The 25913-nt window shown below is 38.1% G+C and overlaps 1 protein-coding gene across 2 annotated transcripts in view; it reads right to left on the reverse strand.

The window, feature by feature from the left end:
- The window catches only part of TOP2B (DNA topoisomerase II beta), a 65279-nt gene extending 41778 nt beyond the window's left edge, over window positions 1–23501 (reverse strand). The window contains exons 1-5 of one of the 2 annotated variants that reach the window (XM_049628895.1): window positions 22775–23501; window positions 8683–8838; window positions 7720–7810; window positions 5851–5914; window positions 802–947 (exon numbers count right to left, since the gene is read on the reverse strand). In XM_049628895.1, coding sequence (XP_049484852.1) covers window positions 802–947; window positions 5851–5914; window positions 7720–7810; window positions 8683–8838; window positions 22775–22837 — 520 coding nt within the window. In that variant the 5' untranslated portion in view covers window positions 22838–23501. Of the gene's footprint in view, window positions 1–801; window positions 948–5850; window positions 5915–7719; window positions 7811–8682; window positions 8854–22774 lie in introns of both variants that reach the window. The other variant, XM_049628894.1, reaches the window with a different exon arrangement.
- Window positions 23502–25913: the final 2412 nt, after the last annotated feature.

The raw sequence follows: 25913 nt of genomic DNA on the forward strand, positions 1-25913 counted from the left end.
CATAGAGCAGATCTGTGCAAAATAGTTCCACTTACTGCATTACCTTAATAATCATGAATTGAATATTTCAGAGTATATTTGGATTTTTTCATTTAAAGAAAAATACAATTAAGATTTAGCACATATGATAATATAAATAATATGCACTTTGCAGATTCATTACCTTCATCACAAAAAAATTAAACTTGCTATCTCCTATAATCAAGTAAGTATATATGAGTACAAAATCTGAGCTTTCTATCAAAGTTACTTCTCTATTACAAAAATTTAATCTACGTCACTTCCTAAAGCCTTGGTTTTGAAAATAAATAAATAAAAACCATCAACCCACTTGAGCAATGGAAATAAGTAGGGAAACATTTGGTTTTGATCAAAGCACTTTCAACTCTATTTACAAAGCCTAGATTTCCAATCTCAACCGTCCTAAAACAGTTTAGAAGTAATTTAACTGATATCAAACAAAAGACATGGTGCTTATGTAACAAGAAATTCACATACACAGGAATTATACATCTGACTTTCATTAGTACTCTAATTCAAAACTCAAACTGTCAGCCAGGTTAGAGTTCCAGGAGTTCTAGCATGAGCCAATGCACTATCAATTAAGCTTTTAAAATGTCTCTGTCGGACATAATACTTACACATGATAGTTTTTTATAGACATTAATTCTGAAAATAATTTTCTCACAATAAAACTACATAGGTTTCCTTTTCTGTAATATTTAATATAGGAATAGTTAAATTTTATGTTGAAAGCATAAAAAATTCAATAAAAATTCTGATCAGCCATTTAGACTTTACCTGTTACTTTTTTCTCATCATCATCATAGTTACTGGATGTTAAAAGCTGTCCAAAAATTAATGCAGGAACATAAACTTTCTCTACTTTGTGTTCTACTACTGGAATGCCTTTCCCATTATTCCAAATGCTTATAATGTTAGATTCACTGTAAATAAACAAGCAGAGTTTAGAGCTTAAAATGGTTTAAAGATATGTTAATTTCCATAAAAAATAAAGTAATCCAGAACAAACCTGAGTAACTGTAAGCTAAACTAAAGCCATTACTAATTAGAAGACACTCATCTTTCAAGAAAATACTTGCTGAGGATACACATTTCTATCCTAGTCATAACTCAAATTAGGGCCACTAAGATCTGCAGGTAATATTGAAAATTTTCTCAGGAAAAGAAACTTCTTAGCCTCCCAGAAAACAGTTAAAGCAGTGAAGCTTTTACAAGAAATCAGCTAGCTACAGGGGAGCCCGGGTAGCTCAGTCAGGCGTCTGACTCTGGATTTCTGCTCAGGTCATGATCTCGCAGTTCAGGAGTTCAAGCCCTGTGTCAGGCTGCTTAGGATTCTTTCTCTCTCCCTCTCTCTGCCCCTCCCCCACTCCCCCCCCCCCAATACACTTAAAAAGAAAAAGCCACAGATCCGTTTCTTTTCAAATACATTAGCCATGATCTCTTCCTGCTTCATTCTACCAGGATACCACCTGTGAATCACAAGCTCTGCAGAACCAGCTGCCATTGCCATTTTCATTTCCTGCCTGTTGCTTCAGTACATATGGAAGAGGACAAACAGCCTGAAATGTATTCCATTCTCAGACTAAATATTACAGGGTTGTTTTGCATTGTAGCAATCATTGTTATAAACTAATTTTAATGGTTTTAAAAAATGTAGATGTTACCTATTTTAGGTTTTTTGGGTTTTCCTATCACAAAACCATCCATTTAAGCCCTGAATGGTATACAATAGAGGCTCCTATAGCTAACATCGACTTGAGGTAGGCAATAGTCCTGATGGAAAATTTTGTCTACTCTATCATTTTGAGTAGTACATACTATGATCCTTTAACCCATTTAAGAGCCAAATTTGCAAGGAAACACAGCATCATAACCAACACTGAGAACTGGCTCTCAAAGTTACCATTTGCCAATCTAATTCATAATTATTCTTAGATATACTAAGAATTTAATGTGAATTTCACTCACATATACATACCTTAATCTCTGAAGAATTTTTAGAAGTACTTATTAAGACTAAAAAATTGCTATAAAAGCCAAAATTAAAGTCATATATCCAGAGGGAAATCAGTTAATTAAATCAAGAAAGAAACAAACTAAAAAATAACTTTTAGCAGCACATCATCTTCTTTCCCTAAATCAGCAACCAACTTTTCTTTCCCTCGTTCTCCAACACAGGTTCAATTCTCCAAATGTCCTAGGCTTAAATTTTGATAGCATTTTTTATTCAGATCTCCGGATCATTCTCTAGAGTCCCTAGTCATCAAGACTTATTAGTATGTCCTTAGATTCATTTCATATCAGTATTCGGTCCTTTCTTCATTCCAAATACTAATACACGAAGCTAGCCTAGTTATCACCTTAAATACTGTATACAAAGCTGAAAAGTCCTCCACTACATGTTTACAGCCATATCCTTAATTATAGTCAAATTTAATTCCACTATTCTGCAACACATATCCTATTTTTCCTTCAGGTCAGTTTTAATACTTGTCCATGTTCATTCTCAATTCTTCCATTTCTTTGTTTACTGGTCTTTCCTTTGCCTTTTTAGTCTCTTTGGCCAAAATTTACCCTAACTTTGAGAAGTCAGTTTATGACTTCAGTTCTCCATTAAGCCTTTTACCCAGCCAAAATTATATACCAAAATTTGCTTATATACCAAAATTAGAAAAAAATAATCTAAATTATTTATTGGGGACCTCAGGAGATTAGATTATCTCACTTGTAGGTAAACACCCTCTACAGAATACACAGCTGAATGTTTAAGCATGTAACAGTTTCAAATTGCCTAGTGTACCTCCACTTGTGCCTCCTATCTCCAGAGGTAATAGTGGGCCCTAGAAACACAGGCCAGAAACTACACTACTTTTCTGACTTCCAAATACTTCTTAGCTTAAGCTTAAAACCTATAATTATTAAGTACCTATTTTCTATAAGAAACTTCATGGAGCTTAAAGTTAATAGAGAAGAATCCTAAAGGAAATAAAGAAAGGCAATGAAAGTTACAGACCTTAAATATCTCAGAATGACACAAAAGCCAATACAGTCAAGAGTAAACCCTTAAAATGTTTTTCAACCAATTTAGTATATCATATATGGTACTATAATTAAGATAAGCATTTTGTAAATTCATTATCACAGTTAAAAAATAAATAAATAAGGCTTCACATCTACATTCAGTAAGCCTAAGTATGAAATCTGAATTTTCTATCGGTCACCCCTCGCTACTGAAAAATCCCAATCTGCATCACTTCCCAGATCTGGCATTTATTTCTGTAAGCTCTAAACAATGCTTCAGAGTTCTATAATATAATCTTTGTTCCATTAATAATCTTCACAGAAATATTAAGAAAAAGAATACTGTTTGAATGAGCTACAAATAAAGTTTCAAAATAATTAAAACTAAAAAGAAACCTGGAAGACAATCTAAATATCTAATATTCATCAACTGGAAAAAGGTTAAATTATGATATATCAACATGATAATTAGTAAGTTACAAAGATTTAGGTAGATCTATATAAGTTAATAACAAAGGCTGTCCACAATATGTCAAATAAAAATGGAAAAAGCATACAATCCCAATTTTTAAAAAATAAAAATATATCTGTTGATGTATTTCAATAGGAGTGTGTACTATTTTATAAAGCTATGGATTTAAGAGTTTTAACCCTACATAAACAAGGACACTTAAACTAGAGGGAGAGTTAGAATTCTGGTTAATATGCTTTCCACATTTGTTTTTAATCAGATAGCTGCCAACAAGTTGTTTCAATACTAACCATCATATTCTATTACTTAATGAGTTTTAAGTTCTTCTGTAAACAGTTGCTCCAAATTCTAGCAAAGCTGCCCAAATTCTGGACGGCACCCCCTGCTAATATATTCTTATGCCTTTTACAACCATGGCTGTTATTTAAACTTTACCTCCACATTAGAGTACTATTGAAAAAGAAAGAATAAGAACTAAGCTATCCACACTTAACCCATTAACTATCAAAATTTAACCTCTCCTTTACAAAGAGTTCATGTACACATGTGCAAAAAGAAAATTTTAAATCTGCTATACAAAAATGTTAAAAAGAATGAAACTCAGAGGATATCAAAAATGAACAGCAGAGAACACTGGGTCAATGAAATAAATAGCAGAATAGCAGTTTCCCATTTCAATTCTGCTTTTAATAACTTCTTTAAGGGCGCCTGGGTATCACAGGCAGTTGAGCATCCGACTTCAGCTCAGGTCATGATCTCCTGGCTCATAAGTTCAAGCCCCGTGTCAGGCTCTGTGCCTACAGCCCAGAGCCTGAAGCCTGCTTCAGATTATGTGTTTCCCTCTCTCTCTGCTCCTCCCCCTCCCCAGCTCGCACTCTGTCTCTCTTTCAAATATTTAAAAAAAATTTTTTCAAAAATTTTTTTCATAAGTTAAAAAAAAAAAATGAAAAGGGAAAAAGATCACTAAAGGCACTAGTTACATAGAACTACTTTGTCCAGAATCTATAATAAATTTAAAGGTAAAGCACTCCACCAAGAGCCACTATTCAGTCTACAGCGTTGTTTTATAGCTCAGTTCTTCATCACTTTGTTATGACGGGATCCTGTGTAAGCTGTTTTAAGTCCATGTTGTTGGATTAATGTGGCCAAAACAATTAAGATAAAAGAACCAAACAGCTGTAATCATGTTCATCAAGAATGTATTTAAGAAAGAGCCCCTTCTTCCTTAGTTTTCAGTAAAAATCTTTACACTCTGAACTTTAAAAAGCTTAATGTTATCTAACATTCAACATCTATTACTCCTCACTAGCTAGCTCTCCTAAAGCACATTAAATGATACTGTTCTTAACTGATAATTTCCTAAATATAGAAAAAAAGTAATCTTGAAGCTAAAATTTCATTGAAACTATTTTAAACTCTGCATAAATTACAATTTATAAGGGTCCTATGCACTTTACCACGTAAATCCTCAAGAATGTATTTGTTACAGAAAGGATCCAAAGGGGGGAAAAATGGAAAGAAAAAGAAAAATCTAGAACTTTAACAGCACAGTTATGCAGTAATATTTTCATATAAGATACTGTTTTATATACATATATACATGAATCGTAACCATACCATCTAAAATTAGATTAGTGACAGTAAGACTAAACCTGAATTATTAAATGTTCACATTAGAGAAAAACCGTAACATCATTCGAAATTACTAATAAGATTATAAATAATATAAGTAATGCAATATTTTACAAAAGCATGCTGGCAAAAACAGGATAAATGTAACAGTAATATTTCTATCTTAAAACTGTATTATTTTCACTCCCTTTCAATTCTCCAAAACAAATCACCATAGCGAGATCTAATTAGCTGAACACCTGGTATATATTCTATAATACCAGCAGTTCCTAATTTACAAATGATGTTATAAATAATGGAAAAGTCCAAATACTGGTCATAAAAAATAAATTTTACCCATAATATAATTGGAAGAGTACTAGCAATAGCCCTTAGCCTTGACTCCTAAAGCCAAGACAAAAAAGGAAACCTCAAGTGACCACTGTATCACCTGAAACAATAGCTGCAGCACTAAAGAGAGAGAAAAATGGTTTCCAAGTGTTCCCATAAGGAAGTGCTTTGGAATAAAACATCATGAATGAGAGAGAAAACTATAAAAGTATACTATATTACGGCTAAAAGGGGCAAAAATAACAATGTCTCATGCAACAGGGAAACTTTAGGAGTACTAATTGTATACAGTATTTGAAGAGTATTCAAAAGCTGGGGGCTATCAGAATAAAACAATTTAGCATAAAAAATTAAACTTGAAATATACTTACGGATCAATAGAAACTTTAATACAGGTCATATTCTTATCCCTCTGTTTATTGTCAGCTGCATTAACTACAAATTAAATATTGTGATGAGTAATAAAATAAATACATGACACAACTTCATGTGCATCCCAACTTGATATAAATATTTACAGATAGTAATAGTTAATGAAAATTATTACTAATTTCTAATATAAAACTTTATTTTCCAAATAATATTCTTAAATTTTATATCACACTAAATTACTATTGTGTTATCTACTACAAACAAGGGGTAGGGGAAGGGTAGATTTTGTGATATATAAAAATAATTAAAAACAAACATCTGCAGGCTATAACCCCCCTAATCCAGGTGAGGCCCAAAAGAAAAAAATTTGAATTTAATTATACTGTATCTTTCTCTTGATATCCTTCAATAAACTAGTGGTTTTATAGACAGGTTGAGATAAAATAAATTATTTTTAAATTAAAAAGGCAACGTCTGGGGCGCCTGGGTGGCTCAGTCGGTTGAGCGTCCGACTTCCGCTCAGGTCATGATCTCGCGGTGCGTGAGTTCGAGCCCCGCGTCAGGCTCTGGGCTGATGGCTCAGAGCCTGGAGCCTGCTTCCGATTCTGTGTCTCCCTCTCTCTCTGACCCTCCCCCGTTCATGCTCTGTCTCTCTCTGTCTCAAAAATAAATAAACTTTAAAAAAAAATTTAAAATAAAAAAAAAGGCAACGTCTTCAGCATCCTTAGAAATCAAAACTAAATCTTATGTACTATAATAATATATTTTCATATATTAATCACTGCTGTGGTTAGACACATGACTACACAAATTTGAACGCAAGCTAGCTGTCAAATTTAACTTCAGTCACAGAACGACTATGTTCCTGGTAAACACTATGTAACATAAAAGTAAAAGTGAGTGGATAGCTGGGAAGCAAGAGTGAAAGGTATAAAATGCAAGTAATCAGGTTTACTCCCCTACTCTTTCCCCAAAGGAGGAAAGCTGGAGGAAGCTCAGAGAGACCCACATAACCCAGCTGTCGAGGAAATCTCAAGTGGCTGATGAGGTAGCAGAGCCCAGAGGCTCTAGAAAGTCCTTGACTAAAAATATTTCCAACGTGCAAGCATTCCCTAGCAATCAAATGAGCATCCACATTTCATTGATTTAATTAATCCTATGATTTGGAAAAAAAAACAGAGATCATTCAGAACAATGATTGCTTCTGCCCAACAGAAATGACTGATCTGTTGGTAAAAACCACAATTTTACATGTCTCACTGCAAACTCACTAAATCTTCAAGGATCAGGTCCTGTAATCTATATTTTTAACATGCCCCCCTAGGTAAAAGGGATGCACACACAACCTGCAATGACTACACATACAAGATACAAACCAACTTTGGATTACTGATCAAATACAACAAATTCATTTTATAAATAAATTCAAAGGTATGTGCACAAATATGAAAATATTACAGCAAGTGACATAAATTTTCTGAAGAACATTATATTCAGCACATAAGCCCAAGATATGCCTTTAAAATTTATACTGTAGGAGCGCCTGGGTGGCTCAGTCGGTTAAGCGTCCGACTTCGGCTCAGGTCACGATCTCACAGTCTGTGAGTTCGAGCCCCGCGTCGGGCTCTGGGCTGATGGCTCAGAGCCTGGAGCCTGCTTCCAATTCTGTGTCTCCCTCTCTCTCTGCCCCTCCCCCATTCATGCTCTGTCTCTCTCTGTCTCAAAAATAAATTAAAAATGTTAAAAAAATTAAAAAAAAATTTTTTTTAAATAAAATTTATACTGTAAGTCTAGCTTTATTTACATATTGATGTATATATATACACATCAATGGACACAAATGCATTAAATCTTAAGCAAGTACTCACCCAAAATTTCATCAAAGATCTTGTATAAACCTGGCACAAAGGTAACCTCTCTGCAATTCATTCCTACATCTTCATCATATACCCACATTAGCTGCATTACGAGAAAAATTCAAAAGGAATTATTGGGTAAAAAAGCATTTAACATCAATTTTACATAGTATAAACCCACATCTGTCATTTCCTCTGTTAATACTTAGACTTTCAAAGTAAAAACACACTACTTCAGTTCCAATCATCTTCACGACATTCATATCCAATTTCAAAAGTTTCAAAATGGATAAATTATTCATTTTGTATTGAGTCTGTATTCTTACACATAAAGTCAGTTTATTAATATAAGGCACCAAGAATTCTTAGAAACAATATTTAAGTAAAATAGGAAAAAAACACAAAAATATATACATATTTTACTTCATGTTTTAGATTTTTCTATAAAGAGCACAGATTAAAATAATATGAATACAGCATGACTTCAGAGTCAGAGACTTAGCTTTGAATCCCAGCTCTTATTGGCTGAGAGATCTGAGCAAGTTATTTACATTTATTTAAACTTCAGTTTCCTTGTCTATAAAAAGGGGGTAACAGTACCTACATCCCAAAATTGTTAGAATCAGATAAGATAATATGTGCAAGCCAAGTTCATAGTAAGCATCAAAGGGTCATTAGTGTATATATATATATAAACTCTACAATTTGAAGCAAACCACAGCATAAACTTAAGAATTTTTAAAAGGTTCACACGCTACCATTTTACTCTATACTCCTGACCTCTAATAGTTTTTATCTCCTAGTTTTTTTATCTTCAGCAGGAAATGAAGACATTTCTACCTACCTTAAATCTCTCTCTCTACTTTACATATGACCACAAAGACATGAAATTATGTACTAAGCATATAATCACAAAAATTTTATTAAGTAGAACAGATATACATCTCCTAATCTCAAAATCTAACAAATAATTACCTGTGTCAATGGCTCCACTGACCCAATATACGTATCAGGACGAAGGAGAATATGTTCAAGTTGTGTCTTTTTCTGATACACTCTCTCAACAGACAACTTCTTTGAAGAATCATTTTTGTTTGCAGTTTCTGACTCTTCTTTTTTTGCAGCATTGTTCTGATCAAAAAGAGTCTAAAATTAACCAAAAAATCAAATTTAAATAACCTACCAAGGGGTAAACTAAAATGTATATGGACACAAGACATAGGCTTTCTTTTTAATTATCATATTATCTCTCAGGCTCACTGATTTTTAAGCCTTTAAGAGAACACAGGTCTATTTCCTGACAGTCCAGTTCTTTTTAGTACAGTGTAAAACTGCAGTTTTGACTTAGCCCAAAAAGTAGGTAAAGTCACATGCCTACACCTATATAATCCACAAATATAAATATTTCCCAATTCTCTAAGTTTTCAAGATAATTCTTACAGTCCTCAAAAACTTTCGAAGGAACGGGAGTTCTGGTCAGGTTATAGGTTCACAATGACTAAATCTGACTAGCTGCAGGAGTCCCCAAGTCTTCCACATACCAACGCCTTGCCATTAAGCTACTGAAAATTATAGTCAAGAGTAGGCAAAAGTAACCTACACAAAACAGTAACCTATGTAGTTAATTAATATGCACTGATATTGCTGAAAATACTAAGCATGGTTTATGAAATCTCAAATTTCACACTTTTTAGAGGTCATGCCAATAATTCCTTACATATCAGTGCTAGGTACCTCATTACTGAGGCATCCCATGATTCTAGTTTCTATGCCAATTCCAAAGAGACAGAGGTTGGTGATCTTAATCCTAACCATTCCTACAGTACATAAGGATCCCTAATCCAATTCCCGAGGTCTAGAGATTTCCCTGTCTTCTTAATAGCAGCAGAGAACACACGCTTCTTCTGGAATTCCCTAATGTTGACAAATAAGACATCTCACTAAAAGAAAGGTGTTATGCTGACATATTTTTTTACAACCAAAAAATAATTCACATATAAGACACAATGAAAATTGAGATATCTTCACAGGTCTTTGAATTTAGTAGAAATGAAGCGGTCAGAAGACAAACAACAAAAGAGGTTTTGTTTTGTTTTGTTTTTATGCATTTGAACAAGTCACTTCAATTCAGGTCCTACATATAGGACCTGAATACATACCATCCATACATACCATTATCTTTAAAGTTAACATTTGAAAAAAGGTCATTACATAGTCTTGAAATTTATGTTTAAAAATCAAATGCAGAACCTCTGAGCAGTCTAAACCAGGACAAGAATTGTAACATACAAACTCTATGGAAATTCACACATTAATTAAAATCTTCCAGTGCCATAAATTTAACATAAAAGATACTTAATAATATTTCAAAATAAAGTATTATAAATAACTCATTTTCTGTATTTTAAACTATATTCTTATACATTCTTTCATTTATACATTACACTGCTCAATTAACAACAGCTTTGGATAAAAGAAAATAATTGTTTCATAAAGTCTTCACATTCTATTTCTATCAAGAGTTAGATGATGAACTGGCGAGAAGTATGAATTATATTTTAAAAATACCAGACAGTCTCCAAATTTCTAATCCTGGCTTCTCATGAGATAGCTCATTAATTTATAGAAACAAATCTAAAGGTAAAAACAGAATTGATTTTTTATAATGGGTCCTCAGAATAGTAAGGACTAAGATCACACTCTTTTAGAAAGTGTTTAAAGGCAATAAATGCTATGGAATAAAAGTGAGCATTAACTTAGAACTATTTGCAATCATTGGCATAAAGGTTAGGAACTTATAATAACCATGCAAGTAAAGGCTTTCTAATCCCAGGCTACTACTCCAAATCCCACAACAAAGAAAACATCTTTGATTTGACTAAACCAAAGACAGGTCTACCTAATTTGGGCTTCCACATTTAGCCCTGACCAGTTACACTGAACTAAAAGGGCGCGCACACACAAGTATGTAAAACAAGGGTAAAGCCCTTCAGCACTCCTTTAAGAATTAACAACTTTTCCCATATCCCTTCTTCCTCCCAAGTGGATTACGAGACAATAAGGAATGTTTGCTTGCACCTAACAGATCCCTATCAAGTTCAAAAGTTGTCATTCTTGATAGGATAATGTCTCAAAAATGAGAGAACAAGTGAAACATAGTTGGCTTTGTTAAAATACTACCTGTAATTTTCTCTCAGAATAATATATAAATGTTAGAAAATAAGTTGACAAGTGCCTGTGTGGCTCAGTCAGCTAAGTGTCCAACTCCTGATTTTGGCTCAGGTCACGATCTCACGGTTTGTGGGTTCAAGCCCCACATCAGGCTCTGCGCTGACAGTGTGAAGCCTGCTTGCTTGGGATTCTTTCTTTCTCCCTCCCTCCCTTTCTCTCTCTCTGCCCCACCCCCACTCACATACTCATACACACACACCACACACACACCCTCCCTCTCTCTCTCTGCCCCACCCCCATTCACACGCTCATACACACACACAGACACCCTCCCTCTCTCTCTCTGCCCCACCCCCACTCACACGCTCATACACACACACACACACACACACACACACACACACACACACACACCCTCCCTCTCTCTCTGCCCCTCCCCTGCTCATGCTCTGTCTGCCTCTCTCTCTCAAAAATAAACATTAAAAAAAAAATTTAAGTATTGAAAGGCCTTAAAGAACACATATTATTTATAGAATATAATAAAACAAGTGTTTTGAGATCTGTCGACAATTCAATATTAACTCTCAATTTCTAAAACTTGCATTTAAAACTTTAAACCTAAGTATTTCATTGAGTCAATATTTTTAGTTAACTTTACCAAAAATTCTTTGTTTTGACTATATAAACTCTATTGCTTTAACTTTTATGTGAAAATGATAGTAATCAAGTATTTTTAAATGGGTAGCTTATTAAAACTACACTGTTTAGTGAACAAAATTATAAAGGTATATAAAAAATATGAGCCCATTATCATCAGAAAAAAAATTACTCATTATACACGCATAGGAAAAAATATAAAATACACTCAACAGAATATCATTCAAAATCATCTGTGAAAAGTAAAAATAAGTTTTCTTTTTTTTTTAATGTTTTATGTTTATTTATTTTTGACAGCAAGAGAAACAGAGCTTGAGTGGGGAGGGGCAGAAAGAGAGGGAGACACAGCATCCGAAGCAGGCTCCAGGCTCTGAGCTATCAGCACAGAGCCCAATGTGGGCCTTGAACTCACTGACCAAGAGATCATGACCTGAGCCGAAGTCAGATGCTCAACCGACCTGAGCCACCCAGGTGCCCCTTTCATTTTTTTTTCTGATACACATTTTCTAGTTTTCTACAATGAACATGAATAGAAGTATTTTTAAAGTTTATTAACCCATGTATGTGAAAATGTAAATAAGCTAGAATAAAACTGAAGGTTTCTTTTTTCTAGCGACACTGTTAATACCTACCTATTACTTCCACACTCCCAACTTTCTCACTAGAATCTAGGCAAAAAGTAAAACCAAAATAAATAAGATTGGCAGCCTTGGCATAGAAAATAGAAATTAACACTGTGGTCAGATTTGTCTTTTACTTTCCCATTCTCAACAAATGGCTGGCTCACTAACAGCAAACAGAAAGAGAAGGTTCTCTCCTGAGAGGTCTATAAGTTTTTCTGACAGAAACCTGGAATAATGTCCTGTTTATTAGCAGAAAGTTGTCCCCTAAATAATGTCCATGTCACTAAAAATCAAAATCTGGGGGTGACGGGACAGACAGCAACTGCTCGCTCCTCCCCCCCACCACAATGGGATGATCCCATCCCTAGAACAGGTATAAGTACAAACATCTTGGGCCTGAGAACTAAGTAAAATGAGAAAAATCTATTGATCATCTTCCCTCCAGCTGTTATTACCACTATCTCTAGCTAAGAGAGAAAGAAAAGAAAAGGAAAGAAAGAAATCACCAAGTAGTTCTTCAGTTTTAACACTATTACTGACGATATTCAGAAGAGATCACGAAACTAGCTTAAACAGAAACAGACCAGCAAACCCATATCTACACATTTATAAAAACACTCAATCCCACAAATGATAAAGAAGACTGATATATATTTGACACTTGTAGGCTAAAAGAATTATGCTCGTTTCATTTGGGGAAGAGAGGTGTTAAACTTCCCACATTAATGTCAGTATGTTTGGGTTTTCATTCACAACTTACGTGGTTTACCTGTAAATCTACAAGTTTTCCCAGTGAATCTCTTGTGTGATTAGCACTATTTGAGAAGCTGAAAAATCCTTATTGAGTTGCAATAATCCCCTCATCCTCCTGTTTAACTGAGACAGGTAAATGTTAGCAAAGAGGTTTGATTTTTAAATTTTTGTTGTGGTTGCTGTTGTATTCATCTTTTGCTTTTCAAGTCCTTGTTTCGCTATCTTCTTAATTTGCTTTAAGTTTTTGAATTATGCTCATTTGAAACACTGAAAAGGGGGTTTTTTGATTCAAAAATGATGATTTAAACTTTTCTTATTCTTATATGTTCATAGTAGTAAAATACCTTGTACTATCGTGATTGCACTAAGTACTCCACATTAAATAAAAATTCACAATATGCCTGTAAAAATAATCAATTACCAAAAACATTCTAAATAAATTTTAAGGTTTGATAAAAGTGAAAACTTACAATTTAAGTTTATTTGTAATTTATTTTACTGTCTAAATTTGTTTATGTGGACAAAATACCGAGCTATTTATAGTAATAAATCCAGCATCTAGTTATAATGGAATATAAGAAATCAGAGCAACATTTTGATTTCCACATAAAACTAAAGTCAATGAAAATGTAAAATAACCCCATCTGAAAATATCCTTCACATATCTAAAAACGTTTTAATTCTCTTTGTGGTTTACACATGATGCCATAAACGACTTTTTCTGAAGTTCAAAAGCTGGCTGCCAAATTAATGCATTGTTGGGGATTTTTAAATTATAACAAAAACATCAAAATAATTCATGTAATTGATATTAAAATATTATTGTATAGCACTTTTGCAATATTGCTAACTCCTAGTGAAAGAATATAGATATAACACTTATCCAAGATTCAACCTTTATCAAGAATACTTCTCAACCACCAGAAGAGAAAGAAAAACATTCCAATAAAACAAATTTTTTATTTCAGAATGAGTATGTACCAAGATCATTCTGTTTAAGAAAAAAAAAAAAAGACTGTTCCATGCACAGTTCCAGAGCTGTCATGTGAGATATAGCAATTTGGGGCAATCACCCACAGTTCCTGTTTTTCTGTGAGAGAATGAATTGCTGCCAAGGAGGGGAGAGGAGATGGTTTGCCAGTTGGTGCTAAAAAGGAACTGAGCCAGTCATTCACATAATCGGCACAAAAAATCTCACCATCACCAAGCCAACAAGAGTGGTGCTAGCAAAACCTTGGCAACAAGCCTTTTCTCCTGTCTTCTATAAATGACCCCCTTAGACTTCACATTACCCTTTTGTTACATCTCCTCCCCTTCCTTTCTCCCTCAAGACTGCCACGCTTTGATGTTCCTTTCACTCATATTTCACCTATGTAACAGAGAGGGCCATGCTACAACAAAAACCAACACTTTGTCTTCCATCTATGCTCAAGAGATGCCCTCCCAAACCAGGGACAAGGAAAGAGATGGAAGGTGAGGGATACTTAAGATCATAAGGAATGTTTAAATGTCCACTGTGAAAATAAAAAATACACTTTCTCTAAAAGGCATCCAAATTGGAAAGGAAGAAGTAAAACTGTCACTATCTGCAGACGATATATATAGAAAAATCTAAGGACTCCACCAAAAAACTATTAAAATTAACAAATTCAGGAAAGATGAAGGATACAAAATCAATATATATAACTCTCTTGTGTTTCTGTACAATGACAAACTATCAGAAAGAGGAATTAACAATCCCATTTACAACTGAATCAAAAAGAATACTTCGGGGGGCGCCTGGGTGGCGCAGTCGGTTAAGCGTCCGACTTCAGCCAGGTCACGATCTCGCAGTCCGTGAGTTCGAGCCCCGCGTCAGGCTCTGGGCTGATGGCTCGGAGCCTGTTTCCGATTCTGTGTCTCCCTCTCTCTCTGCCCCTCCCCCGTTCATGCTCGTCTCTCTCTGTCCCAACAATAAATAAAAAAAAAAAAAAAAAAAAAAGTTGAAAAAAAAAAAAAAAAAGAATACTTCGGAATAAATTTAACCAGAAAGGTGAAAGACCCATTCGCTGAAAACTAAGACATTGATAGAGAAACTGAAGACACAAAAAAATGGAAAGATATTCTATGCTTATAGAATATTCTTAAAAAGTCCATACTACACAAAGCAGTCTACAGATTCAATGCAATCCCTATCAAAATTCCAACAGCATTTTTCAGAGAAACAGAACAAACAATCCTAAAACGTGTATGGAACCACATAAGGCTCTGGATAGCCAAAGCAATCTTGAGTAAGAAGAAAAGACCTAGAGGCATCCCACTCACCACAGTTTCAAACTATATTAAAAGCCATGATAATCAAAACAGTATGGTATTGGCATAAAAACAGACACAAAGATCAATGAACAGCATAGAGAGCCCAGAAATACACCCACACATACATGGTCAATTAATTTACAATAAAAGAGCGAATAATATACAAGGAAGAAAGGATTGTCTCTTCAATAAATAAATGGTGCTGGGAAAACTGGACAGCCACATGCATGAATGAATGGGAGCCCCATCTTATACCATACACAAAAATGAACTCAAAATGAATTAAAGACTTCAATGTAAGCTCCCTGATGTGGGTCTTGACAATGATTTTTTTAATGGACACCAAAAGCAGAGGCAACAAAAGCAAAAAATAAGCGAGACTACATCACACTAAAAAGCTTCTGCACAGGGGCACCTGAGTGGCCCATTCCGTGTCCAACTCCTGGTTTCAGCTCAGGTCATGATCTCAGTTTGTGAGTTCAAGAGAGCATGCAGCCTGCTTCAGATTCACACTCTCTCTCTCTTTCTGCCCCTCCCCCATTCACACTCACGCACACTCTCTCTCAAAATACAGAAATAAACTTAAAAAAAAAAGCTTCTGCACAGCAAAGGAAACCATAAAAAATAAAAAGGCAACCTACCAAACATGATAAATCTGATAAGGGGTTAATATCCAAACTATATAAAGAACTCATACAACTCAATAGCAAGAAAAAATCCAACAAAAAAAAAAAAAATGGGCAGATTTCCTGAATAAACATTTTTCCAAAAAAGACATAGATGGCCAATACACACATGAAAAAACATGCAACATCACTAATTATTAGGGAAATGCAAATCAAAACCACAATAATAAATAAATAAATAAATAAATACCACAATAAGATACCACCTCACACCTATCAGGAGGGCTATTATCAAAAAGACAAGAAATAAGGAGTGTTAGCAAGGATGTGGAGAAAAGGGAACCTTAGTGCACTGTCGGCAGGAATGTAAATCGGTGCAGCCACCATGGAAAACAGCATGAAGTTTCCCAAAAAAAATTACAAATAGGGGGCACCTGGGTGGCTCAGTTGGTTGACTTCAGCTCAGGTCATGATCTCATAGTTCGTGAGTTCGAGCCCCCTGTCAGGCTTTGCACTAGCAGTGGGGAGCCTGCTCTGGATTCTGTCTCCTCTCTCTGTGCCCCTCCCCCACTTGTGCTCTCTCCCAAAAATAGATAAACATGAAAAATAATAATTATTTTAAATAATATTTAATAAAATATTAAATAAAAATATTATTTAAAAATATTATTATTTTTAAAAATTAGAAATAAAATTACCATAGAATCCAGCAATTCCACTTCTGGGCATTTATCTGAAGAAAACAAAAATACTAACTTGGAAAGATATATGCACCCCCATTTTCACTGCAGCATTATTTACAATAGCCAAGACACACGAGCCACCTAAGCGTCCATTGATAAATGGATAAAGAAAATGTGGTACATACGCACATACATACACACACACACACACACACACACACACACACACAGAGGAATATCATCCATCCATAAAAAAAGAAGGAACTTTTGCCATTTGTGGCATGAATGAACCTTGAAGGCATTACGCTAAATGAAATAAATCAAAGAAAGAAAGACAAATACTGTATGATCTTACTTATATTTGGAATCTAAAAACAAAGCAAAACAAAAACCCTGAATATGGAGGGTGAAGGGAACAACATGGCAGAAGGTGACCTATAGGTACAAACTTCCAGTTATAAAATAAGGAAGTCCTGGGAATGTAATGTAAAACAATGTGACTACAGTTAATCATACTGCACTGTATATTTAAAAGTTGCTAAGAGAGTTGATCTTAAAAATCCCAATCAAAAGAAAAAAAATTGTAACTGTGTGGTGATGAATGCTGACTTATTGTTATTTCACAATATTAAAAAAAAAAGAATACTTTCTCTGAGACAAAAGACATGAAAATTCTTTTCAATAGACTTGAAGAAAAAAAAGACGCATGCATGTGTACACATCTGAGAGATTATGTGGCAGCATTATGTGAATATATGGATAATCTCAATCAGTCCTCAAAGAGCTCCACAAAGTAGACAGACACCCTTATCATAATTCTCCTTCTATAGATGAGGAAATGGAAGTCTGAAGAAGTGTTTTCCCAAAGCTAATAAACTAGTACTTGAAGAAGGTGAATTATGAAACTATGTGATCTGATTTCACAGCCCATTCTCTTAAAAAGCATTGTTACACAAGATACATATACCCTAAAAAGGAAACATATTCCCTAGCTTTTTGTGTGAAAGTAAACGAAAGGTTAGTAGAAAGAGATACAAGTATACCCCAGAAGACTTTTTAATCCTGTTACATCAGGATATAAAAGATGAGGCTTTTTGGTTTTTAATGTTTTTAAAGTGGGAGGTTGTATTAAATCATGGTTACAAAGATAAACCTGGTTTCAATCCCACTTCTGCCTTAGTCAGGTGATTAATAGTTTGTTACCTAATTCTCTAACCAGCCCCACCCCCATTTCTTTCTCTGCAAATGAAAATAATGAACTCATCATACCTTTTCTCTAACGGGGGCCCTATTTTTAAAAACTATAAAAGAGGCTTAGTTTTTAAAAGCTGTACTTAGTAAAATACAACTACTGGCACTGAAATAATGAACAGATCTAAAACTACAGGTAAACACTCACCTCCATTCAGAAAAGTTAGCACCAATTATAACATTTTCTAAGTGCTGCTTTATGTTACTCGACAATGTATCTAACATCGCTACCTGACCACTTGTCTTACCAATGATAGACTTTTGAGGAAGTTGTATGTCAGTTACCCCATTTGTTAAGAATAACTGAGGTTAGGGGCACCTGGGTGGCTCAGTCTGTTGAGAGTCCCACTTCAGCTCAGGTCATGATCTCGCAGTTTGTGAGTCTGAGCCCCTCATCGGGCTCTGTGCTGACAGCTCAGAGCCTGAAGCCTGCTTCGCATTGTGTCTCCTCCTCTCTCTGCCCCTTCCCTGCTCATGCTGTGTCTCTCTGTCTCTCAATAATAAATGTTAAAAAAAATTTTTTTTAATAAAAAAAATAACTGAGGTTGGATTATGAATTCAGCTTTTTGCTGAACACTATAAAGGATACAAATAAGTACAACACATGGTCTCTGATTTTAGGGAGTTTATAACTTAATTGTTAAAGGCAAAATTATGTGTGAAAGTTATATAAAAATACTTTTTTTTTTTTTTTTTTTTTTTTTTTTTTCCCATAAGAGTAACAGGAAAGGATGAGTGTAAACTGGAGGATAAGAGTCTGGTGAGACTGTGAGCTAGTCTTGAAGAGTAATTAAGATTTATGGGGCGCCTGGGTGGCGCAGTCGGTTAAGCGTCCGACTTCAGCCAGGTCACGATCTCGCCATCCGTGAGTTCGAGCCCCGCGTCAGGCTCTGGGCTGATGGCTCGGAGCTTGGAGCCTGTTTCCGATTCTGTGTCTCCCTCTCTCTCTGCCCCTCCCCCGTTCATGCTCTGTCTCTCTCTGTCCCAAAAATAAATAAAAAAAAAAAAAAAAAAAAAAAAGATTTAGACCGGTCAAGAGCCTTCTTTTGGGAGGGGGATGGGTAATGCCATGTGTTGCTGGTATTAACTTCTATTGGGATGCTTGCCAGCATGTAGTATTAACATTGTCATTGCATGAAAGTTTACATTTTTTATAGGTATCTCTCATGACATATATTTTTAAATGTTTATTATTTTGAGAGACAGAGAGAGTGAGAGCAGAGAGAGAGAGAGAATCCCAAGCAAGCTCCACACTGTCAGTGCAGAGCCCAACATGGGGCCTGAACTCATGAACTTTGAGATCAGGACCTGAGCCGAAATCAAGAGATGGACACTCAACCGACTAAGCCACCCAGGTGCCCCTAAAGCAAGGTTCTCAATACAAATCTTTAAATAATATTTGAAAATACAATCATGTTTTCTGAATTAGAAATATTCACAGTAAACAAAAAAAGTATTCCTTGTCTCTCACTGAATTTTACTTTTCTAAAAATTTTAAATACTTATTTTTGAAAGATAAGAGTACGAGAGGGGGCGGGCAAAAAGGGAGACAGAATCCAAAACAGGCTCCAGGCTCTGAACTGCCAGCAGAGCCGGACGTGGGGCTCCACTCACCCCACTCACGATCTGTGAGATCGTGACCTGAGCCGAAGTCGGATGCAATGCTTAACTGACTGAGCCACCCAGGCACTCCTCATTGAATTTTACTTTTTAAAACACTATGTTAGTTGTGGTTTTATATATTTTTTAAAGAAACTTATGTTTTAGAGACAAATACTGAAATATTTACAGATGAAGTGACATAATTCTAGGATTTGCTCTACTTCGAAATAATGAAAAGGGGCCAACTGGGTAACCTGGAGTTGGTAATCGTTGAAACTTGGTAAATAGAAGAAGGCTTCTTATATTATTCTGGGCACCACTTTTTTATATGCTAATATTTTAATTATAATATCTTTTAATCTACCAAATTAGAGTACTGCTAGGAAAAAAAAAGATCAATATTCATATGGTAATTAACTATATTCTAATGTTTCCACAAAAGTTTTTACAACCACTTACAAATGATAAATAACAAAACGAAATTGACTAGAGGGTCTACTAATCAAAGCTTTACAAACTAAAGGTTAATTCAAGAAACTTTTCTTAGTTCAGGAAGCCTTCAGAGCTGTTGTCAGTGTTAACTCAAAATAGTTCTACTATATTTTTCACTTTTTTTAATTTCAAAAAATTAGCTTAAAATGCTATAAATCAAGCACAAACCAAATACAGTATCATAAGGAGAAGTTAATGTCAGTCTTAAACCACCCTGCTTTGTGGTTTCAGGTACTGAAATGTAAACTTTCAGGGCGCGCCTGCGTGGGTCAGTCGGTTGAGCTTCTGACTCTTGATTTTGGCTCAGGTCATGAACTCATGGTTTGGGAAATCGAGCCCCAAATCGGGCTCCGTGCAGACAGTGCAGAACAGAACCTGCTTGGGATTCTCCCCCACGCTCCCCCACACCTCCCGCCCCTCTCTGCCCCTTCCCTGCTCTCACGCTCTCTGTCTCTCAAAATAATAAACATTTAAAAATATATGTCATGAGAGATACCTATAAAAAATGTAAACTTTCATGCAATGACAATGTTAATACTACATGCTGGCAAGCATCCCAATAGAAGTTAATACCAGCAACACATGGCATTACCCATCCCCCTCCCAAAAGAACGCTATCAGGGACTAATTCCATTTTTATTTCTTCCTGTTACCCACAAGCAGGTGGCAACATAACACCAGTTTCAATACAGCAGGCAAAGTTACCCCTCTTCAGAAATAGATGACCACTGAAACAAATCCCTGAATTCTTTCAAAGGAATAATTTTCTTTCACCCGGGTTCAAAAGCATTTCATGTAAAAGCAACTTCATTATTCTGAGTGTACATTTCTTGAACTTCACCACCAACAACAAAAACCATTTATTAAACCCAGAACTGGCTACCTATGTTTATCTCATTTAATTCTCAATGAAACCTTATTTTATAGATGAGAAAACAGACATAGAAAGGATAGGTCCCTTTTGGAGTATGTGTTGGAGAAAGGATCTGAATCTACATCAACTTGACATCAAAATCCATCCTCATAACCACCTCACTATATTGCCTCCCATAAAATTAGTCTATGATCAATGATGTTGATTATGGACATAAAGGTGGTCATATAACCTGACAAATTTAAAGCAAGCATCAAATCTTAAAGCGGACTTCCGGAGTGATTAGCGTTTCAATAAACTTCTAATCCAACAAGAGGATACAATCTATAAGATTAAGTGACTTTTACTGTATTAGTTTTGTATGGAAAAAAAAAACCTTTAATAAATCAAAATTATCAAATGAATTTTCTGATACTGAATGAGACCCTCTAAGTTTCATGAAATTTTTTATGTAAATAAGTTTCCTATTGAGCTTGACAGAAAAAGCAGTCATTTTTTTGATTAGTTATCTACAAAGTTAAATACCAGTAAATTAAATATCGCTATCAAATGTCAAATGCCAACCAATTCAATCTTGGAGCAAAATGTTTACCATTACAGAATCAGAAGTCCTCAGGAACACAAATCAGGCCTGGACACTTCCAAATAGTGAATGAGAACCATCTGGCTAACTCAATTTTCAGAAGTTGTTTGATTTTAGTAACAGGGGTAAGGGCCATCCATTTGTAAAAATCATTGTTTTGCATTTATGCATTCTCCCCTCCTCCGAGAATGGACCGCACGGACCAATAATTTATAACCTCACATGTTATCTATCCCGGCTCTGATCTGTTCACCATACTACATTATTGGAGCAGCATACAAAATTCGGAAAACTCAACAATAAAAGCCTGGCAAGTCACTTTGCAAAGCACCCTGGCACCCAAACATAAGTGGTTAAAATGTTTTTCTGCTACCAGTAACATACTTTTTTTTTTTTTTTTTTTACAAGGAATACTTTCCAACACAGAACTGCTACTCAACTCCCCTCAACCTGGCCCAAGTGAAGAGAAAATGAAGCAGTGGTAGTAAAAATGCCAATATGAAAGTTTCCTTGGGTGTTTTGAAAAAGGGAAAATGCATCGAAAGTCCCTGTAAAATGTAACGCTTTTTAAATGTTTCTCCTGGAAACCAAGTCAGTTGGCTGAGCTGCGCTTTTTTTGTGTAGGAAATGACCCTGCTCTGAACTCTATGCTGAGCAAGTGAAATGCTGGTGAATTATCGATCTGCCGTGGGAATCGGATCTCTCTGGGTCTTCCCTCCTCTACTACTTCCCAGCGGGAACGGAGCGCCGAAATCCTTTAATTCCGGGGCTAAGCACTTCGGTCACCTCTCCCGCACTCGGCCCCCACCCCGCTTCACCTGCGACGCTGACGCAGGTGAACGCTTCTTTTAATAATCCCACCCGGACAGATGGACGACCTACAGCATATTAGCTGCTGCGGAAACAGCCATTCGGAATGCGCTTTCAATCGAACGAAGACTCTGAACTCAAGTGTAAATTCCCTTAGACGAATTCCCCACCAAACCCATTCTTCTCTGAGAGGTCAGAGAATCAGAAATGGTTGCATTTGCATTTCCAGGACGGACACACACACACACACACCCCTTTCTCCGGGATTTTCTCAAACCACGTTTAATAAAAGTGCTGACCCACAGAGACACCCATCATCTCATGCCTGACTGACCTGGAAGAGTCTTGAGAAAGAGGAAAAAAAGATGAAGCGAGGGCTGCCTATCAGATTCATGGTCTGTCCCCCTAAGTTTAAGCGCACGTAAGCCCCAGCAGCGGAGCCTCCATAGAGGTAAAGAAAGAAAAGGGGCGGGGAGCGGGGGGTTCTGCTGGCAGAAGCCCCGACGGGGCGCCCGTCCGGGGCGCCGGATTTCCCTCTCTTTTCCCTTCCTCCCCACCCCCGGTCCGCCCGGCGGAATTCCTCCCCCGCCGCGGGCCGGGAACAATGCCGCGGCCAGGACCCCCGCCCTCCGTCGCCCGCCACTCACCACCCAGGTCAGTGCCCCGTTGCCGCCGGCTCCCGCGCCGCCGCCGCCGCCCGCCTTGGCCATGGCGGGTGCCTCCGCTCACAGGCCCCGAGGCCGCGGCCGCCGCTCCCGCTTCCCTGCGGGCCGCCGGCCCCCGCTGCTCCGCACCGACCGCTCCGCTCGTCGTGTTCCTAGCGGCGCCGCCCCCCGCGCCCCATCGTCGAGACCCGGGGCGGACGCCCGGCCGAGCCCGCCGAGGAGGCCGCGCCGCCCGGCGCCCTCAAACTCGAGGCGCGGCGGCCGCGTCGCCCGGGCCTAGGGCCGCCGCTGAGGAAGAGGTGGAGGAGGAGGAAGCAGGAGGCCGGCGGCGACAGAGCCGCGGCGCTTCCTCCTCGCCCGCCCGCCCGCCCGCCCGCGGGCGCCGCAGCAAGCCGGGCCGAGGCCGGGAGGTGCGCGCGGCGAGCGCAGCCGGGGAGCCCGGGGCGTCCAGACGTGGCGGGGACGCAAAGGCGCCTTGTCCTTCCTCACACTCCGCGAAGGCCGGCCGCTGGGGTTGCGGGAGTCGCCGCCGCTAGTGCCGCTGCCTCAAAGGCCGCCTTCGTCGGCCGCGCTGCACCCCGACTTCCTCACATCCACACACCGACAGGGACAATAAACAGAGCCACCACCGTCGCGGTCGCCTCCCTCTTGTCCGGCATAACACCGCACACACACATTCGCACACCAGGGAGGGCGGGAGGGAGCGGCGGCCGCCCCGCTGTCAGTCAGAGCCTCGGCGCCCAATCGGGGCCTTTTAGCCGCAACCCCTCGGCCAATCCCAAAATTCCAAGCCCCCGGAGGGGCGGGACCCGAGGGGGAAACGTCATTGCGGGTAGCAACCGAAGGGAAGACTTGGGGTTTTTGTTTGTGTGTGTGTCTGTGGGTTTTCCATTTGAGGGGTGAGCGGGGGCTGCTGTCAAGGGTCGTTTGAGGGCGGCAAAGGGAAAGGGTCGAATTGGCCTCGGGTCGATTGTACTCCTCCGAGTGCGCTGTTTACTCTCAGATCGGCGGGCGAAGCCGAGGCATTTCTTTGCCTGGGGCCGCTGTGGGGGGGGGGGGGGGGGGGGGGGGGGGGGGGGGGGGGGGGGGGGGGGGCAGGAAGAAGCCGAGGGCAGTCCCAAAGGGAAAGTATTTTTAAAGAGCGGTTGTAAACCGCAGGCAAGACGTGTAGATCACTGGTGCAAGGAGGGCCCCGTGACCCCGGCCTCCCCAAGGCCCCGAGTGGACGCTGCTGTCGGAAGAATCCTCTGCTCAGACCTTCCCCTCCTCCACCTCTTTCCCTTCCGCTCCTGTCCTCCCCTCACCCTCAAAAGGGATCCGGTCAGTTTCAAGGAAACTGCATTTAAAGAACTTGAATGATAAGACGCACAGAGAACGTTCCAGGGGAGGAATGCAGCGTGGGTTGAGGGTTCTGTTTCTACTCTTTGTTGACCTTTCTCTCTCCGCTGAACAATGCGGATTTGCCACTGTCACTTTTCATTCTTATCTGTCCAACTACCTCTAAGAGGGCATGTTTAATTTTTTAAACTGCTTTCAGTGGAATTTTCAAACGCACACTAAGGAATAATTTCATTCCCATTAAAGCTTTCTAAGAAAGAAAATTACCCGTATAGCCGCACCAAAGTCTGGCAGAGGGAAGAAGGCACTACCTCACCCTGCTTTTCAATGTGATTCCATTCAACAAGTATTGATTGGATGCACACCCTACCAACCCGTGCCAGGCTCTGCGATGGGTTCGAAATAAAAAACAGGACCCCTGATTTCAAATCATGTATAATCTGGCTTGTGAGATAGACTAAACGGGGGTTAACTATTACTAAAATGAGTACTTGGGGGCATAAAGTGCCACCAAATAGCTGTGAAAAGAGAGCTTTTTAAAAGATAAAAAGCCGTATTGCTGCTTTGTGGAAAAGGCATTTTTTGTGAACTTCTCTTCCAACTGTGCATTTCCTCTCAAGGGAAAACAAAAATGTCTCAGGTCACATATTTTAACTGCCTGCTGAGTCCAGAGAGGTGGGGAACTCTGGAACATGGAAATAATTTAAACAGTTTTTCTTAATTAGCTCTCTAGTGGCCATGTAATATTTGGGACTTTGGTTTAGAACAGTGAAGCCTTTCTTTACCTTGAACTTGAGGTGCAAGCTTGTAAATCAGACCGACCAGGGCTAATCTGGGCTCTGAACCTGACCAGCTAAGTATTTGTGCCTTGTTATTTAACTTCCCTGAGCCTCTTTGTGCCTCGTTAAGATGAGGATTTTTGCTCTTGTGCTTAGTGTGACTTTACACTTCAAAGTACATACAGTTTATAAGTTTGAAAGGGGTAAATAATTTTAGAGATCGTGAGGTTTTTTTTAGAAAGATACGTGCATTAAGTAGAACCCAAGCTATAAAATATACAACCGTCTCCTTTTTTAAACTTCAGTTTTCAAAGCTCTTCAACCTCAGGCTTTAAATGAACAATACAATATATTCAAAAGTCAGATAGGTTAATTAATGGAAATTCGTGTTTATCTTTTCACTTGCCTCGTGCATGACTTTTAGCTAAGTATGAAGACTCTGTAGTAAATATAACTTGTCTTATTTTTATGAAACTGACTTACCTAAAAGAATCACAAATAAAAACGTAGTTGAATATACATGCAAATCAACAGCTTAACAGAGAAATTCATGAGGAATGGGAGAAAGTATCTAGATCAAAAATATCTCCGCCCCTGTGGCGCTTAAGTGGCTTAGTCGATTAAGCATCCAACTTCGACTGGGCTCAAGTCATGATCTCACAGGTTCAGGTTCGTGGGTTCTAGTTTGTGCTGACAGCTCAGACCCTGGAGCCTGCTTCAGATTCTGTGTCTCCCTCTGTCTGCCTCTCCGCTGCTGGCACTCTGTCTGTCTCTCAAAAAATGAATAAACAGGGGCGCCTGGGTGGCGCAGTCGGTTAAGCGTCCGACTTCAGCCAGGTCACGATCTCGCGGTCCGTGAGTTCGAGCCCCACGTCAGGCTCTGGGCTGATGGCTCGGAGCCTGGAGCCTGTTTCCGATTCTGTGTCTCCCTCTCTCTCCGCCCCTCCCCCGTTCATGCTCTGTCTCTCTCTGTCCCAAAAATAAATAAAAAACGTTGAAAAAAA

This window comes from Panthera uncia, chromosome C2 (genome assembly GCF_023721935.1).
Source record: "Panthera uncia isolate 11264 chromosome C2, Puncia_PCG_1.0, whole genome shotgun sequence".
In the NCBI taxonomy this organism is placed as follows: domain Eukaryota; kingdom Metazoa; phylum Chordata; class Mammalia; order Carnivora; family Felidae; genus Panthera; species Panthera uncia.